This window comes from Penaeus vannamei, chromosome 29, assembly GCF_042767895.1.
Source record: "Penaeus vannamei isolate JL-2024 chromosome 29, ASM4276789v1, whole genome shotgun sequence".
NCBI classification, from domain to species: Eukaryota; Metazoa; Arthropoda; class Malacostraca; order Decapoda; family Penaeidae; genus Penaeus; species Penaeus vannamei.
In genome coordinates this window covers 678268-695767 of record NC_091577.1, presented here as the reverse complement: position 1 = coordinate 695767, position 17500 = coordinate 678268, and the positions used below count along the sequence as shown (strand labels likewise).

At 50.2% G+C, this 17500-nt stretch overlaps 1 protein-coding gene across 12 annotated transcripts in view; it reads right to left on the bottom strand.

The window, feature by feature from the left end:
• LOC113805043 (serine-rich adhesin for platelets) overlaps window positions 1-17500 on the bottom strand; it is a 387167-nt gene that overhangs the window by 59176 nt on the left and 310491 nt on the right. For 11 of the 12 annotated variants that reach the window (XM_070142733.1, XM_070142731.1, XM_070142732.1 and 8 more), the window contains 8 exons: window positions 16491-16684; window positions 7521-7796; window positions 6032-6132; window positions 4767-5218; window positions 2126-4024; window positions 1137-1723; window positions 568-687; window positions 1-370 (listed from right to left, as the gene is read on the bottom strand). The exon at window positions 1-370 is cut by the window's left edge and continues 1091 nt beyond it. In XM_070142733.1, the coding sequence (XP_069998834.1) occupies window positions 1-370; window positions 568-687; window positions 1137-1723; window positions 2126-4024; window positions 4767-5218; window positions 6032-6132; window positions 7521-7796; window positions 16491-16684 (3999 nt within the window). The remainder of the gene's footprint in view (window positions 371-567; window positions 688-1136; window positions 1724-2125; window positions 4025-4766; window positions 5219-6031; window positions 6133-7520; window positions 7797-16490; window positions 16685-17500) is intronic. The other variant, XM_070142737.1, reaches the window with a different exon arrangement.

Below are 17500 nucleotides of genomic sequence, written 5' to 3'. Positions count from 1 at the left end.
TGCTGGCGGAGTCTGTCGTGTCCCCAGCAACCTTCAGCAGCTTGGGCACATTATTCACCTCGATTGGATTCCTTGCCTCGACGATGGAGCTGGCGGGCGAGTCCTTGAAGCCCGAGGGGACATCGGAGAGGATCTCCGGGCCGTCCGAGGACATGCTCGACGACTCGTCCGTGAGCTTCGACGCCGGCCCGTCCTTGAACGGCGTGGGGGGGTCTGGGATCTTGTACTCCCACGTGTCCACTTGCGGCTCCTTGGGGCTGACGCACTCCAGGGGCGGCACCGAGACGCCAGGTGCAGGGGCGGGGCCGTTCTCCTCGTCCAGATCGGCAAAGGCCGCCTCTAGGTGGCTCTCGATCGCTTTCTTGGACTTCTGACAAGAAAAAAAACAGGTTTGAGAACGTTTACTAAATACCCAATGCTTTCTATCATCTATTTAATGTTTTAGCATCATTCACTCATTGTCATTATTCCCATCTAAAACAATCATATACAGTGTTTGATAGTCATTATTTCCCACCTAGATCCTCCCACCGACCTCCCCGCCCTACAGACCCTCCCCCAACGCACCTCCTGTGCCTCCCGCGCGCTCAGCCTCTCGCGTTCCGTCTGTCCGCTCGAATCTCCTGACGAAGCGGATGACATCGACGACACGGAGGTCTTTCTGCTCCCAGTGGCGGCGATGACGTGCTGAAATATGTGCGTCCTTTGTAAGTCGGGCTTTGTGAACTTCAAGTCGCACTTCATGTCAGTGGAAATGAGGTGAGGTGTAGCGACACAACAAAATTACATATTGCTGGAACGTCTGTTGTATATTCAGCTATCACCGCTTTTTACTGACTAAATTAATGGTATTTTTATGTATTGACATTTATATATAAATGAAAAGGGAATTATATACAAAATTAATGCAAGTTTGTTTCAACAGAACTATGATCCCTCCATATTCAGTTATGTCCAGACACACAAAAGGATGGAAACACGTAAAACAGACAACAGACAACAGACACATACATACACAAACATAAAAACAGAAAGACATACACAAAAACACAAGAAACAGAAGACAGACAGACAGGCAGTCACACACACAAACACCCGCACACACACGCACACACACCGCGCCTTTCGCAACTCACTTTGTCACTACTGATGTCCGAGGAGCTATCCACCGATCCATTAGGAATATCCTTGGTTTCCTTCGGGATATTCGCGGTCAGCTTGGGCATCTCCAGCACCTCCGTTTCCACTTCCTCTCTTGTTTTTTCTTCTCTAATGCCATCTTGCGGCGTTTCTCCGATGAGCTCTTGCATGCGATCTCCCCGACTGTCTCCATCAGAGTCCCGTTCGGACTGTGAGGAGCCAGAGTCTCTCGTCGTGAAGTCTTGGGGTTTGGTAACATCGTTCGCCTCGGGCTGGGTGGCTTCCAAAGTCGCGGATTCTGAAGCAAGGATTTTCTCGCCGACGTGCGCCCGGCCATCCTCGCCCGCGCTGCTAATACTACTTCTGCGACTTAGCCTTTCTGTGGGCGAACCCGTCTCTCCCTTGTCGGGCGGGGCTGCTTCATTCACGAGGTTCTTGGCGACATCTTGGAGGTTCTTTTCGTCTGTTTTCGGCTCGAGAGACTCTTCGCTCGGGGTGCAGGTCGACTCCACTCTACTGCTGACAACATTATCCTCACTCGTCTCTGAGGAGAAGCTGGCAGTGCGAGTCTGTACCTCATGATCTGTTGCGCAATAGAAGACAAATGAATATATTACTGAAGGAAGAGAATGTAACTTTGAAGTTAATGAATACCATTTTATCTTCAGATTATTTAGAAGTATTTTATAACACCTGTTTAATTTAATGTATGCTGTATAACCCTGTTGTCATGCAAAATACCGCTACTATAATACCTCTATATTACTTCTACTGTTAATGTTAGACAAACGTTAATACTTTACATTACAGATAAACAAAATACAGCTAACCATATGTAATATGTATGTTAGTTCACATAAGTGTGAATCTTACATCAACTCTTGTTTACTGACACGAGGAGACCTGTATGAGCCCAAACCGCAATGGTTAAGCACCCCAAGAAGCATCCTTGATAGAACCCCGTGGAAACCTTCTTCATGCAAACCTGTATCTGAGCACAGAGAAGAGCTGGAGACAAGTCGAGGTCGTGTAGAAGGCCCACGATGCGCCCCTCCACGGGAGGAGGGTGACCCTTGAGAGGCGTCCTCGGAGGGCCTCTGAGGCGAGCCCTCTCGTGCGGGGGTGTCTTGGAGGGACCCTCGAGGGGTGCTGCTATGAGAGTCAGAGGAGTCTAAGCCAGCAGTCTGAAGAGACTCTGTGTTGTCCCAGCTTCTGAGCTGCGAGATCAGAGCGAGGTATCCGGCACGGTAACTACTAGCCGTTGTCTGGGAGGGAATTGCGGCGGCGGGGGCGGCAGGTGGGGGCGTTGGGGAGGAGCTGTGGAACGACGCGCTTGATGCACTACTTATGGACTTCACGTCTACATCATTATCAGGATAAAGTATGTCCATCTCAATACTTCTCTTTGGGACTCCAGACTCTCTTGAGGAGACACTAGATGCTGGGGATCGACAGCAGGACGGGGAATCAACATCTACTTCTGTCAGCAGCGAGAGCTGGTCTGGTTGGATATCTACTAGGCTCGATACATGGATCTTGAATTCTTCGTCTTGTGGTTCGTTCATGATTCTGTCGAAGTCTTCGGCTTCTGCATGCTGTGGCCGAGAACTGGTTGGGAGTTCACTGTACTTTGGTCTCACAGAAAGTTCCAAAGAGGGGTTAAGCACCTGCTGTTTCGGCACGCTAGGAACCACCTGATCTTGTTGTACAGTATCAGGCACTTTCACTTTGGACACAGGAGGCGGCGGCGGCGCTCTCTTTTTCCGAGAGACCGTATTTCTGGGTGCAGGCATGGGTGGCGTTTCGACATTCTCCACAGTAATGCCACCTTCAAAGGATGAATTCATACCACTACCGATCGTCCGGTTTGCTGTGGAAGCGAGTGTGTCAAACCGCTCTGGCTTGCTGGGCGTGGCGGGCTTCTGTAGCATGGCCGGGGTCGTCTTTCTGGGGACTGGCTCCGGAGTCGACTTATCCACTGGGGTCGAGGAAGCTGGCGGGGGTCCACCTCCAAAAGACTGGTCGCTAAAATCTCTCCACTCCATACTTTGGTTGGTGGAGTTTCCTAATGCATGTTTTGGCGCAAACATGTCTTCGTTGAAATCCATATCATCGTCATCTTCATCGAAAGACACATTCTCTTGTTTCAGGAGCTGTCCTCGGGCTAGCGGGTTGCCTCTCCCGGCCAATGAGGCTTTTCCTTTCGAGCCAAGCCAGTCTTCTTCTTTAATTTTCTGCGTCTTTCCATCGGCTATGAACTTCTTATTTATATCATCATCTTGTTGTACTATTGTTTGTGACTTGGTGACGATCCTAAACATAGGAATATTTGATGCATTCTCCACATTGGCACTCAGTGGCACTATAGCATCCTCAGGGTACTGTTTGGCACTTTTCGCACTGGCGCCAGAGCTGTCTCGGCTGCTGCCTTGCTGCTTGGCGCTCTTGCTAGGGTGGCTGTCTTCAGTCCTGGCCGCGTCCTCAGGGGCGTGCCTTTTGCGATTGTCTTCCGGATGCGCCGGCGAGGAGGAGAACAGGCGGCGCTGCGGTTCCTGCGGGCGGGGCTGAAGACGGCCCTCGGGCGCCGCTAACCTGTCAGGAGAGATGACTCCACTTGCTCCACTGCCGTTGCTCAGGCTTGCTGGTGATGCGGCTGCTGCTGATGCTGCCTCGTGCTGCATTCCCGGGCTGACTCTGGCAGCAACAGTAGCACGTGCGGTGGTGGGGGAAGGAGTGTTGGAAAAGGAGGACGAAGAGGAGGAGGAGGAGGAGGAGGAAGAGGAGGTGGAAGCGGAGTGGCTACGGGAAGGTGTCATTCCGAGATCGGAGGCTTTGGAGGAAGGAGGACGGGAGGCGTTGAAGGAGGCGCCAGAGTTAGTGCAGTCTGTGGAGGGTTAGTACAGCCATTACCAAGCATGCAAAGGAAACTAAGAATAACTACATGCAAACCGCGCATGAGCCATGACAGTTGTATGCCATGCAATTACAATTTAACCATGGGAGATGTAGAGTCTTTGGAATTTAGAAAATGCCCTAACAATTAAAATTATGTTAGTATGAAAAAAATTGTCATTCCTGGTGTGATTTGGTTGGTAGTTCTAAAATTTTCGAAAGTTAAAGTGATATGGCAAATTACTGTACGCCCATGCCTACATGTAGTATCATCAAAACAAAAGTCTATCACTATTTAATAACATATCTCGACTTGCTTTACAGATATATCATTACCATGCAAATTCTAGAACTAGAAACATCGCAATACTTTAAAAAATCGACTATAGTGATTGCAGTGCTGACTAATTCTAGCAAAATAATAATAAACTGATTCTGCAATAAGTAATGGTAGAGGTTTCAAAATATGGACATTGTATCTGGTGTCTTTAAAAAAATAACAAAAAATACACTTCATTGCAAATATAATCACAAAGAGCTAACTAGAGGGAAACCGTGCAGGAAAATCTTCCTCGATTTATCAGAGCAGAAATATATACTGTCATGAATCGCGAGTTAAAAGACGAGCTTCTGCTGAGTCTGGAGGATCTCCCCCAGGTCACTCAGGAAGTCGTTCCAGTCGTCCTCAATATTCCCTTCGTCGAGGAAGTCCTGCGGCGCGGAGATGGACTTACCTGAGGCGGAGGCTGGAGGGGGAGGAGGAGGAGGGCACTCTACGTCTGGCGGAGGAGGCAGGAGGGGGCTGGACGCCTGCTGGTGCTCTACGCTACTCAGGGACGAGACGGAGCTCACGTGGGACGAGGTGGGGGAGGAGGGGTGGGCCTCCGGGGGCTGGGGGGTGGAGGAGGAGGGGGGAGAGGCGGGCTCGGCTTCTCCGTTCACTCGAGGTTTCGCGGCTTCCTCGGAGGCCTTGGCCGGCACGGGGGTTTCCGCCTCCTCGGGGATGGCCGAGGGGCGCGCCTCGTCGTGCTTGGCGGGGGCGGGCTTCGGGGGCGGCGGGGCGCGCCTCTTGCCCCGGGAGGAGGCCAGGGACAGGCTGGACGTCGACACCACCGACGTGAGGTTGGTCGCGGCGGCGCCCGGCCCGCGGCTCGTTTCCAGACTGCTGATCTCGGAGCCGGCGGGGCTGCAATGGAGGGGTCGGGTGAAGGACGCGTCGTGAACTGCGAGCCGAGCAGAGCCGCTTCCACAAATTCAATATTCAATCACCATTAATCTAATAGATACATCAGTTACATATATTCATATTCACAACTACACTACATCTCTCATGAATTAAAAAATACACCATCCGAACCACTCGACCCGCCCAACGCAACCAATCATTCTATCCTCCTTACAACCTCATCCTCACATCTTCCCTCATATCTTTCCCTTTACATCTCACATCTTCCCCTCATGCCATCCATCCAACTCTCATATTTCAAAACATACTTTACTGATCACATTATTCTCTCATATCCTACATCTTCCCCTCATGCCTCATACCTTCCCCTCATATCATCCTCATATCTCTTACACTTACCTCACATCTTCCCCTCGACCCCCAAACTTTCCCCTCATACCTCATATCACACCCCCATCCCTCATACCATTTCCTCACATCTCCCCTTCCCATCCCCTACCTATCCATCCCTCCGTACTCATCCACCCCTCCCTCCCTCCCTCCTTCCCTCACCCCTCCCTCCTTCCCTCCTCTCCCTCCCTCCCTCCCTCACCCTTCCCTCACCCCTCCCCTCCTTCCCTTCTTCCCCCCTCCCCTCCTTCCCTTCTTCCCCCCTCCCCTCCTCCCCTCCTCTCCCTCCCTCCTCCCCTCCTCTCCCTCCCTCCTTCCCTCCTCCTCTCCCTCCCTCCCTCCTCCTCTCCCTCCCTCCCTCCCTCACCTCTCCCCTCCTTCCCTCCCTCCCTCCCTCCCGCAGAAGGCCCCCGGCTCCCATACCTGGTGTGAGGCGACCTGTGCTCCGACTCGTGGTACCCTGACGAGTCCGAACTGCGCCGCGATAGGCTGCTTCCCACGCCCTCTCGCCGCTCGCTCTCCGCCTGTGAGCAGGAAATCGCTAAGTAAAGTGAGCAGGAAATCGCTAAGTAAAGTGAGCAGGAAATCGCTAAGTAAAGTGAGCTGGAAATCGCTAAGTAAAGTGAGCTGGAAATCGCTAAGTAAAGTGAGCAGGAAATCGCTAAGTAAAGTGAGCTGGAAATCGCTAAGTAAAGTGAGCTGGAAATCGCTAAGTAAAGTGAGCTGGAAATCGCTAAGTAAAGTGAGCTGGAAATCGCTAAGTAAAGTGAGCTGGAAATCGCCAAGTAAAGTGAGCAGGAAATCGCTAAGTAAAGTGAGCAGGAAATCGCTAAGTAAAGTGAGCTGGAAATCGCTAAGTAAAGTGAGCTGGAAATCGCTAAGTAAAGTGAGCAGGAAATCGCTAAGTAAAGTGAGCTGGAAATCGCTAAGTAAAGTGAGCAGGAAATCGCTAAGTAATGTGAGCTGGAAATCGCCAAGTCAGACAAACTGGAAATCGCTAAGTCAAGCGACCAAAGTCTAGTTAAGGAAACTATGAATGAAACTGATTTTGTGAATAAAAAAACCAAGATGAATAAATGAGACAAAATGGGACGATATTCTTAAAATGTGACAAATCCATGATTGAAAGGAAAATGTGAATTAGTGGACTGGCATTTTTAAATAGATGGATATACAGGCAGAATGAAAAACGGGATAACTCTTATAAATCAAATGGCACAAACGGAATATATGTTAACGTGACACATCGTAAATAATCAAATGAATATAATACAACGAATAAGCAAAGAGACACTAAAAGAACAAAAAAAAAGTAAAAAAGCAAGCCAAGATACCTAAAAATCAAAATTATAAAATACACCTAAATTGAGGAAACAAAATTGTGAAAATATTTCTATAATGAAAAAAAATATGTGCATGAAATTAGATATTAATTTTCTTTAAATCAGTGATTAAAAAATATCTCGACTGATTATAGAATCCCTTAACTACAGATAAACAAACAAACAAACCGACACCAAGTGACTCACCTCTCACTGATCATCATATCATCATTATCATCATTATCTTTTAAGATAACGAGACACGCACTGAGGAGTCATATCACAGAACGTAATTTTGATAATGAAATTATCTTTGCATGGAATCGCCCTTATCGCCGTCCAAGACCAGGCAAGTGACCGTCACATTATTTCTGTATTGACAACAGTCGTCAAATTTACCCGAAGAAGTTGCCATAAGAAAAGAAAAAAGAAAAAAAAAGGCAAAAGAAGGAAGGAGAGAAAAAAGAAAAAAAAAAGGCAAAAGAAGGAAGGAGAGAAAGAAAGACAAGCTGCCAAGGCAATGAAAAATTGGTCAAATCAACCGGAGCAATTTACCCGAAGGCGACCTCCCCGAGGGCGGACGAACCCACCTTGCCATTGGTGTGGTGCGCGGGCGGCGCGGCTGCGGGCGGAGGGGCTGCGGGCGGGGGCGCGGGGGCCTGCCTCTTCCTGGCCCGGGCGAGGTTGAGCGAGGAGGCGGGCCGGGAGAGGGGCGGCGGCGGGTGGCTGGAGGTGAGGGTGGCGGAGGACGAGGCCGGGGAGAGTGGGCGGGGGGTCGGCCGCCCGTCAGCCGATTCGTCAGAGCGGGCGGGGCTGACGCTTCGTTCGCCCGCGCTGCCTGACGACAAGCTGCTGTCACCCGTCGACTGTCAGGGGAAAGGCGATCGTTAGTGAACCTGTCAGCGAGGCATTCGTGACACGCCTGACGCAGCCTCTTGTCATCTCGAAAGAAATCTAATATAGGCCTAAGTCATCCTTTAACAACCTCAAATATAGAACATGAAACCCAAGTACAAATAGTTTAATGCTGTCGTATCACATGCACGTAACAAAAGACATAACTGAGAAAATGATACACAACACATATTGCATCATGAAACAAAAACAGAAGAAAAAAAAACAGGCTAACGACTTCAACTCTTCATACGCTCTTAAACAAGGTCATTGAGAGGCACAAATGGTAATTTACAGGAAATCTTGCACTACTTCTAAGGGTGTGAGTAAGCGTGTCTTTATAAAGGGGAGATCCTCGCTATAATCTCGGTCCAGGAGAGAGAGATAACAAATCGTCACTTTTTAAATGGACATACACCAGCTGTAAACACACCCGTAAACAATAAGATAAACAAATACAAGAATGAAGGAAAACATTTCCACGTCAACAGGCTACGTCACTCGCCCCAAACGTTCCGGAGCGACAACCTATTCCCCATCCAACACATCCCGACGTCTCGCTTCCCTACGAAAGGGAAAACGAGCCCCATGATCCTCATCTCCGCACACCGGACCCACCGACCTTTCCCAGAGGCTCCCAGGGTCCGAAGAGGGAGACGAGGAACCCCAAGAAGCCTCATGAGAAAGTCGGCGCCTCGAGGTGGTGCTTCGTGTCCGGCGAGGGCCCTGTGTTGGTTGCGGCGATAAGATAAGCGTAATCGTTTCGTGAAGTCGAGGTCGAAGGCGTGTTCTAAAGCCCCCCCCCCCTCCTTTGCCCCTGCTATCAGGCCCTTTCCTCCTACCTTCTTTGCTCTTCTATCCCCTTTCCCTTTTTCTCTTTCTTGTCTCTTTGCCTTCCCCCTTTTCCCCTCAGCCCCTGCTTCCACTCCTCACCCTTCCCTCTCTAATCTCTCTTCACCCCATCCCTCTCCTTTCCTTCCCTATCCACTCTCTCCCTCCACCCTTTACCCTCACCCTCTCCCTCCCTCCAACCCCCTCTCCTCCCCTCCTCCCCATTTTTCCCTTACCCCCGCTCTCTTCCCACCTCCTCTCCCACCTCCTTCAGAGAGCCAAGGTGACCGTCAATTAGCGCAGGTGGCATATATATCGCGTCTTCCGGCCAGCCAATCACGGAGAGGCAGCTGTTCACCCCCCCTCCCCTTCCCCCCCTTCCTCTCCATCTTCCCCTTACCTCCCCTCTTCCCTCCTTCCTCTCCATCTTCCCCTTACCTCCTCTCTTCCCCCTTCCTCTCCATCTTCCCCTTACCTCCCCTCTTCCCCCTTCCTCTCCATCTTCCCCTTACCTCCCCTCTTCCCCTTCCTCTCCATCTTCCCCTTACCTCCCCTCTTCCCCCTTCCTCTCCATCTTCCCCTTACCTCCCCTCTTCCCCCTTCCTCTCCATCTCCCCCCGCCTCTACTACTTAACCCCCCTTTCTCTCCCTTGAACATCTATAATAATAATCGTAAGAGTAATAACAATAATGATAAAGGTGATTAATGATAACAACGACAACAATATAATAATGATAATGATAATAATAATATGATAATGATAATAATAACAATAAACAATAACAGCGGATGACATTAATAAAAACAATAACAGTAATAATAATAATAATAATAATAATAATAATAATAATAATAATAATAATAATAATAATAATAACAATAATAATAACAAACAACAATGGTATTAATAAAAACGATAAGTAATAATAATAATAATAATAATAATAATAATAATAATAATAATAATAATAATAACAATAATAATTAACAATACCAATAGAATAAAATAATAATAATAACAACAACAACAACAACAGCACCAGCACCAGCACCAACAGCTCTCACCCCCCCCCCCCCCCCCCCGCCTCGAACGACCGCCAACCCGCCCGCGAAAGGCGCCCGCGAACCACCTTCACCAGCCTGACGACCCTTAACGACCTGGGGCGCCCTTCGCGGCAGCTGCATCCGGCGGGTCGTGTCGTCTGTTACGGGCTCTCCTCCTCTCCTTCCCTCCTCCTCCTCCCCTCTCCCCTCTCTTCTCCTTCCCTCCTCCTTCCTCCCCCTCCTCCTCTCCTTCCCTCCTCCTCCTCCTCCTCCCCTCTCCCCTCTCTTCTCCTTCCCTCCTCCTCCCCCCCTCCTCCTCTCCTTCCCTCCTCCTCCCCCCTCTCCTCCTCTCCTTCCCTCCTCCTCCTCCCCTCTCCCCTCTCTTCTCCTTCCCTCCTCCCCCCTCCTCCTCCTCCCACACTTCTTCCCCTCTTCTCCTTTCATTCTCCAACTTCCCCTGCGCCTCCTTCCCTCCTCTTCCTCTCTCCTCTCATCCTCCTCTTCCCCACTTTACCATTACCTTTGCCTCTTCTTCCTTCCTTCTGCTTCCTCTCACTTCCTCCTTCCGTCTTCCCCCTCCTCCTCCCATTATACCCCTCTCCTCCTCCCTTCTCTTCCCCTCCTCCCTCCATACCCCTCTTCTCCTTCCCTCTTTCTCCCCTCCTCTCTCTCGATTCCCTCCGCCTCCTCCTCTCCTCCCTCTACACCCCTCTCCTCAAGGTCGACACGTATTAATGTCACCCCAGGAAGTGGAGTCAGAGGACGAGGGGAGTTCTAAAGGAGGAGTTAGGGGGGAGAAGAGGGGGATCTGGGGTGGAAGGGGAAGGAGGGGAGGGAGGGGGGGAAGGAACGGAAGGGAGGGGAGGAGGGAGGAAGGGGGAGAGGAGGGAGGAAGGGGGAGGGGAGGGAGGATCTGGGGAAGGGGGAGGAGGGGAGGGAGGATTTGCGGAGGAAGGGGAAGGGAGGATCTGGAGAGGAAGGGGGAGGAGGGGAGGGAGAGGGAGAGAGGATTCGGGGAGGTATTAAGGAAGGGGAGGAGAAGAGAAGTCTGGGAAGGGAGGGGGGAAGGATTGGTGGAGGGAGGGGGAGGAGGTGTTTGAGAAAGGAAGCGGGAGAGGGAAGTGGGAGGAACGATGAGGAAAGGCCTGGGGAGGAGGGAGAGGGACTTGGGAATGGAAGGGGGAAGTGAGGGTTTTAAGGAGGGGGAGGAAGGAAGGATTTGGGCAGGGAAGGGGAACATGAACGAGCGAGAGAAGGTATGACAAAATAACGAAAAAAAAACAAAAGAAAACAACGGTATATGCATATGATAAAAAAAAACTTACCTATTCCACTAGCTTATCATTATTACTATTATTGCTTTTATTAATGCCATCCACTGTTATTGTTTATTATCACCATTATCCTTTTCTTTTCCTTTTACCTCTAATAAGCGACTACGAAACGTTTAATTAACGAAGGCCCCATTCAACTCACGAGCGCCAGGCACGTGTTACGCAGCATTACGCTCGGTACCTGGCACTGGCCCTCACACGTAACCCTTCCACCCCTGACCACCCCCCTTCCCCTTCTCCACCCTCCTTCCCCCTTCTTAATTAATCCCCCCCCCCCTCCAATTCCCTATATATCATCTTCCCCTTCCGCAATACATCGAAATTCTAAATCGAAATCGGAACACACGTTGCCAAGTGTGCTTTAACAAGTCGATCTACCTCTTTGCCTCTCGGCCCCCGATACAGCTGACTCGAACTGCCATTAACTCGTTCGGTTTGGAGAGGGCAGAGAGGGGCTGGGGGAGGGGGAGGGGGAGGGGGAGGGGGGAGGGGGAGGGGGAGGGGGGAGATGGGGTGAGGAGGGCTGGGGGAGAGGGGGTGAGGTGGGATGGGGGAAAGGGGAAGGGGGAAGGGGGAGGAGGCTGGACAAGGGGATGAGGGGGGTATTGGAAGGGGGTGTTGAGGCCAGGGAGGGAGGGGGGGGGGGGGGGAATAAACATATTTCCATGACCGCAACCGAGTTCTAGTCCATCCCCCCCTTCCTCCCCGGTCCCCTCGCTCCCCCCCTCCCCCCCTATCTCTCGACCAACTTTCTCTAAAAGTGTTCCCCAAACTTTTAACCAATCACGTACCCCTTAAAGTCTAGCATGAACAACCGCGTACTTTTTTTTGTCATTTTAATCGCATTTCCACCTCGACTTCCCAAAGAATAATTTATAAATGAATTGCAACGCCGTTATCGAATCCTGCAACACCAACATCCTCCTCCCCCAATGTAACCAAACACATTAAGGAAATACTCACGAAAAAAATAAGTAAGAACAAGTACATAAAAAACGACAGAAATATAAGAGAGAACATACATACCCTCAAGGAGATGGGTGGGTGGGAATGGGGGGGGAGGGGTATATACCACATACCCACGACAGAAATAAAACGAAATAAAGAACATACCCACAGCGAGGAATTGGGTAGGTGGGGATGTGGGGGGGGGGTACATATAAGCAAGGAGGTGGGGGTGGGTGGGGATAGGGGGGGAGGTTATATCATATACATATCAACAAGAAGGTGAGTGAGTAGGGACGGGGGGGGGGGGGATTATATCATATCATATCCCACCTCCATGTTCTCTCTCGAGCTCACTCATGACACACAGTCCATGCAGGATTAAGTCTCCTATCGGACTAACAGATAAGAGACGACCTGTCCACTCTAAAAACAAACAAACAAATACCAGGTAGAGTCGTGCGTCGCTCTGTTATCTTAAATGTCAAGAGGTCGTATGGAAAAGATTAATTAATTGACCCCCGATTAAGGGAGTCAATAAAGTGGATCAGTAATTAACAGAATACACACGTCTTATTGCAAGGATCAACTTTTAAGCATTCGTTATCTGTCAAGTAACGAGGAGGAGGAGGAGGAGGAGGAGGAGGAGGAGGAGGAGGAGGAGGAGGGAGGAGGAGGAGGAGGAGGAGAGGTGGAAGAGGGAAGAGAGAAAGAGAAAGAGAGAGAGGAAGAGGGGGAGGAGGAGGAGGAGGGAGAGGAGGAGGAGGAGGAGGAGGAGGAGGGGAAGAGGTGGAAGAGGAGGAAGAGAAAGAGGAAGAGGGGGAGGAGGAGGGGGAGGAGGGGGAGGAGGAGGAAGAAGAGGAGGAGGGGAAGAGGTGGAAGAGGAGGAAAAGAAAGAGGAAGAGGGGTAGGAGGAAGAGGAGGAGGAGGAGGAGGAGGAGGAGGAGGAGGAGGAGGAGGAGGAGGAGAAGAAGGAGGAGGGAGAGGAGGAGGAGGGAAGAGGTGGAAGAGGAGGAGGAGGAGGAGGAGGAGGAGGAGGAGGAGGAGAAGAAGAAGAAGAAGAAGAAGAAGAAGAAGAAGAAGAAGAAGAAGAAGAAGAAGAAGAAGAAGAAGAAGAAGAAGAAGAAGAAGAAGAAGAAGTGAAAGGAGGAAGAAAAGTAGAAATAGGAGGAGGAGTATGGGGAGTGAGGGAGGGGAAGGAGATAGAGAAGAAGGAGAAAGAGGAGGAAGAGAAAAAAGAAGGATAGGCTCGGGAGTAACAAGAAATATAAGTCTCCTTGCCACCTCGCCTATGTTACTATTTAAAGGAAGTCAATAGGGAAGCCTAACGTGGCACCATCGCCTCAGCATCTCCCCCTCCCCCCTCACCTCCCCGTACCAGACACCATCCTCCCTCACCCCCCCCCTTATCTCCCTTTTCCTCACACCATCCTCCCTCACCCCCCCCTCATCTCCCTTTTCCTCACACCATCCTCCCTCTTCATCTCACCATCCTCCCTCACCCCCCCTCTCTCATCTCCCTTTTCCTCACACCATCCTCCCTCCCTCTTCTCCCTTTCCTCACTCCATCCTCCCTCTTCATCTCACCATCCTCACACCATCCTCCCTCACCCCCCCTCATCCATCTCACCATCCTCCCTCACCCCCTCCCTCATCTCCCTTTTCCTCACACCATCCTCCTATCCATCTCACCAGCCTCCCTCACCCCCCCCCTCATCTCCCTTTTCTCACACCATCTCCACCCCCCCCTCATCTCCATTTCTCACACCATCCTCCCTCTTCATCCCTCTCATCTCCCCCCCCCTCATCTCCCTTTTCCTCACACCATCCTCCCTCTCCATCTCACCATCCTCCCTCACCCCCCCCCCTCATCTCCCTTTTTCTCACACCATCCTCCCTCACCCCCCCCCCTCATCTCCCTTTTCCCCACACCATCCTCCCTCTCCATCTCACCATCCTCCTTCACCCCTCCCTTTATCTCCCTTTTCCTCACACCATCCTCCTCTTCATCTCATCACTCACCATCCTCCCTCACCCCCCCCCCCTCATCTCCCTTTTCCTCACACCATCCTCCCTGTCCATCTCACCATCCTCCTTCACCCCTCCCTTCATCTCCCCTTTCCTGACACCATCGTCTCACCACCTCGCCCCCCTCCCCCCCTCACCTCCCCCTCACCTCCCTGTACTAGACACCGAGAAAATACCGTAACATCTTAACCCAACGGAAAGATTTTGATAAGGAGAACACGGCCTATGGAAACTGTCTATAGGCCTCGGCGCAGATAAGGGATGTCGAGAAACGTATTGGAAAATGAAAGAGGAAGGGGAAGAAATTCAAGAAGAAAATGTGAACTACAGAAACAGCAAACGCATAAGCGAGGAAACTGATGAGACTGACAAAATTAGAATTATCCTCATTATCATTAATACTGTTATTGTCATCATGATAATTATTCATGATCAATATTATCATTTTCATAAACATTGTTATTATAATATTACCATCATTATCATCATTATTATTACTATTATTATTTTCATCATTATCATTATCAATGTCATCCTTTTTTTACCACCATCACTACTTTAACAACAATAATAATAACAACAATAGTAAATAATAATCAATGTCACCATACAGTAATAATATAATAATGATAACTACAAAAATAATCGTAATACCAACAGTAACAACAACAACAACCATAACAAGGACCAAGAGCGAGGCCCAACAGTACCCCCCCCCCCAAACACCCATCGCAAGCCTAAACAGAGTACAAAGGAAGGAGAGATGAAGAGGTTGTTGAAGGGGGCTACTTGTGCCACTTAGACCACCTGTTGCCTGGCGTGGCTGCTGTTTAAACCGCGTCCCCATCAACCCATCACCTCCCCCCCTCTCCCCTTCCCCCCTTCCCCTTTCTGCTCCCCCCTTCTACTCCTCCTCCCCATCAGCTGATCAGCCCACTTTCGTCAACCCTTCTCCTTCTTCCCCTTCCGTCCCCACCCACGTCCACCCATCTATCCCCCTCCCCTTCCCTCCCCCTCCCCGACCACCCATCCTCAACCCCTCCCCCTTCCCTCCACAACCCCGTCAGCCCCCCCTTACCCTCCCCATCCCCGACCACCCATCTATCCCCCTCCCTCTTCCTTCCCCGACCACCCATCTACCCCCCTCCCTCTTCCTCCCCATCCCCGACCACCCATCCTATCCCCCTCCTTACTTCCTTCCCCGACCACCCATCTACCCCCCCCTCCCTTTTTCCCCTTCAATCCCCTACAGCACCCTTTCCTCCCGGCCCTCCAATGCAAACACGTCAACCGAATTGTGAACTCATTCCCGGCCGATGTTCAACGCAAAGTAAATAGAGTTTGTGCCTCGTTATTCTATCAATGGAGAGTGGGTCAGGGTAGTAAAAAAAAAAATCGTCTTATCTACCCTGCTACTGCTACCTTCTCTCACAATCAGCAATCAGATAACGCTATCAAAATAAAAAAGTAAAAATCTGATGAGTTCAAACACTATTCTGACCGTCATTCCTCATAATTACTCTCACTCCGGTAGAGAAAAAATAAAATGCAGCGATTGAACAAAAGGGTAAAGCAGATTCAAGCTTTCTCTCAAGTACTTCCACCTCATCCCGTCCTCGAGGCCTTTCAGAAGAGAGAATACGATTACTTACATATTACTTACAAGGGCATATAAGTACGGCTACTGAGTACCTAGCGTGACGGGACTTACTCAAAGCGACCAACAGCCAAGCCAAGGAAAGAGGATCAAGGGGCGCCCTCATTCTCTCTCCCTTCACTACAGCCACAGCGGGAGGATCGAAGGCGCCCCCAGAGGAACAGGATCCGATCCCCTGATAAAGGATAACGCAGCAGGACCGAAGTCGTGAGAAGGGGATCGCATACGCCTCTACAGATACAGGATCCGACCCTAGATGACGGATAACCAGAGCAGGACCGACGGTGCGAGAGAGGGAGAAGGATCCAACACGCCTCTACGGGGATGGCATCCAACTCCTAGACAAATGAAGGACAACACCCAGTGGGACCGAGGTCGTGGCCCGGTCAGGCCGGCGCCGGATGCCTGTACCGGTCATGGCCTGCGACGAGCGAAACGACTCACGAGGGGCAGGCAGGAGCAGGCCAGGCTGGGCGCGGCGTCGTCGCTCACGTCCGACCGCTGGGACCACTTCGGGAGGAGAGGGCAGTCCGTGACGGAGCTCCCACTTGGGGAAAATCTAAATATTTCTACTATTTCCACGCACAATAACTGTGTTTTTCTATTCTTTGATCGACACAATAAGCAGACAACATCAAAACACCTATATTATTAGAAAGAACAGTTGATAAAAACGCTACTCACAAACCCACACCTAAAAAAAGAAAAAGAAAACAAAATAAAGTAACTTACAGAACACATTAACAAACCTAACCCTCCCCCAGACCCCAGACCCCTAAATGATATAGCTCCTCCTCCTCCTCCTCCTCCTCCTCCTAAAACTCACGGATTTGGTCTTCCTCGAGAAGAGCGAGAGGAGCGTCCGTCGCTTCTTGTCCTCCGGGTGCGAGATGGCCGCCATGGTGATGAGGTCGGTGACGGACAGCGGTGGGGCTCGGAAGTCCCGCGGCACCACACACACCTCCTGCAGCTGGTAGTCGGCGAGGGTGCAGCTGCCGCGTAGTTTCTCGTCCACGTTCACTGCGGGAGAGAGAGAGAGAGAGAGGGTGAGAAATAATAATCAAAATGAAAAAAAAATAAGTGCACTGCGAGAGAGTGAAAAATTAAATACTAATGAAGGTTTAGTTTATTGTGGAGGGGGGGGGGAGAGAGGGAGGGGAGGGAGAGAGAGAGGGAGGGGAGGGAGAGAGAGAGGGAGGGGAGGGAGAGAGAGAGGGAGGGGAGGGAGAGAGAGAGAGAGAGGGGAGGAGTGAGGGAGGGAGAGAGAGAAAGAGAGAGAGAGAGAGAGAGAGAGAGAGAGAGAGAGAGAAGAGAGAGAGAGAGAGAGAGAGAGAGAGAGAGAGAGAGAGAGAGAGAGAGAGAGACAGAGAGACAGAGACAGAGAGAGATCAAATCAAAATGAAAAAAGTAAAGTGCATTACAAGAGATGGTGAGAAATTAAATGAAAAAGTCTAGGTAATTCCGGGAGAGAGAAGAGGGTGAGAATAAAAATAAAAATAACTTAAGTGCACAAAGGGAGAGGGTGAGAAAGTAAACAGTAGTGAAAAAGTCTAGCCCACTGCGGGAAAGAGAGAGAAGAAAAGGTGAGCACCATTAAAGTCTAAACATTAATTGAAAAAAAAGAAAAATAAACAAGCAAAAAAAGGCATTAAAAGCTATCGACCATTAACCGCGCGAAACAAACCAAAATCAAAACCAAAAAATTCCCAAACGTCAATAATTCGACAAAAATGGCGCGAAAGGATCGACCGCCGAAACCGAAAAGGAAAAAAAATAGTGAAAGTCAACCTCAACCTTTTTTCTCCGTTTTATCTTTCTTTTTTTCCCATTCTCTTC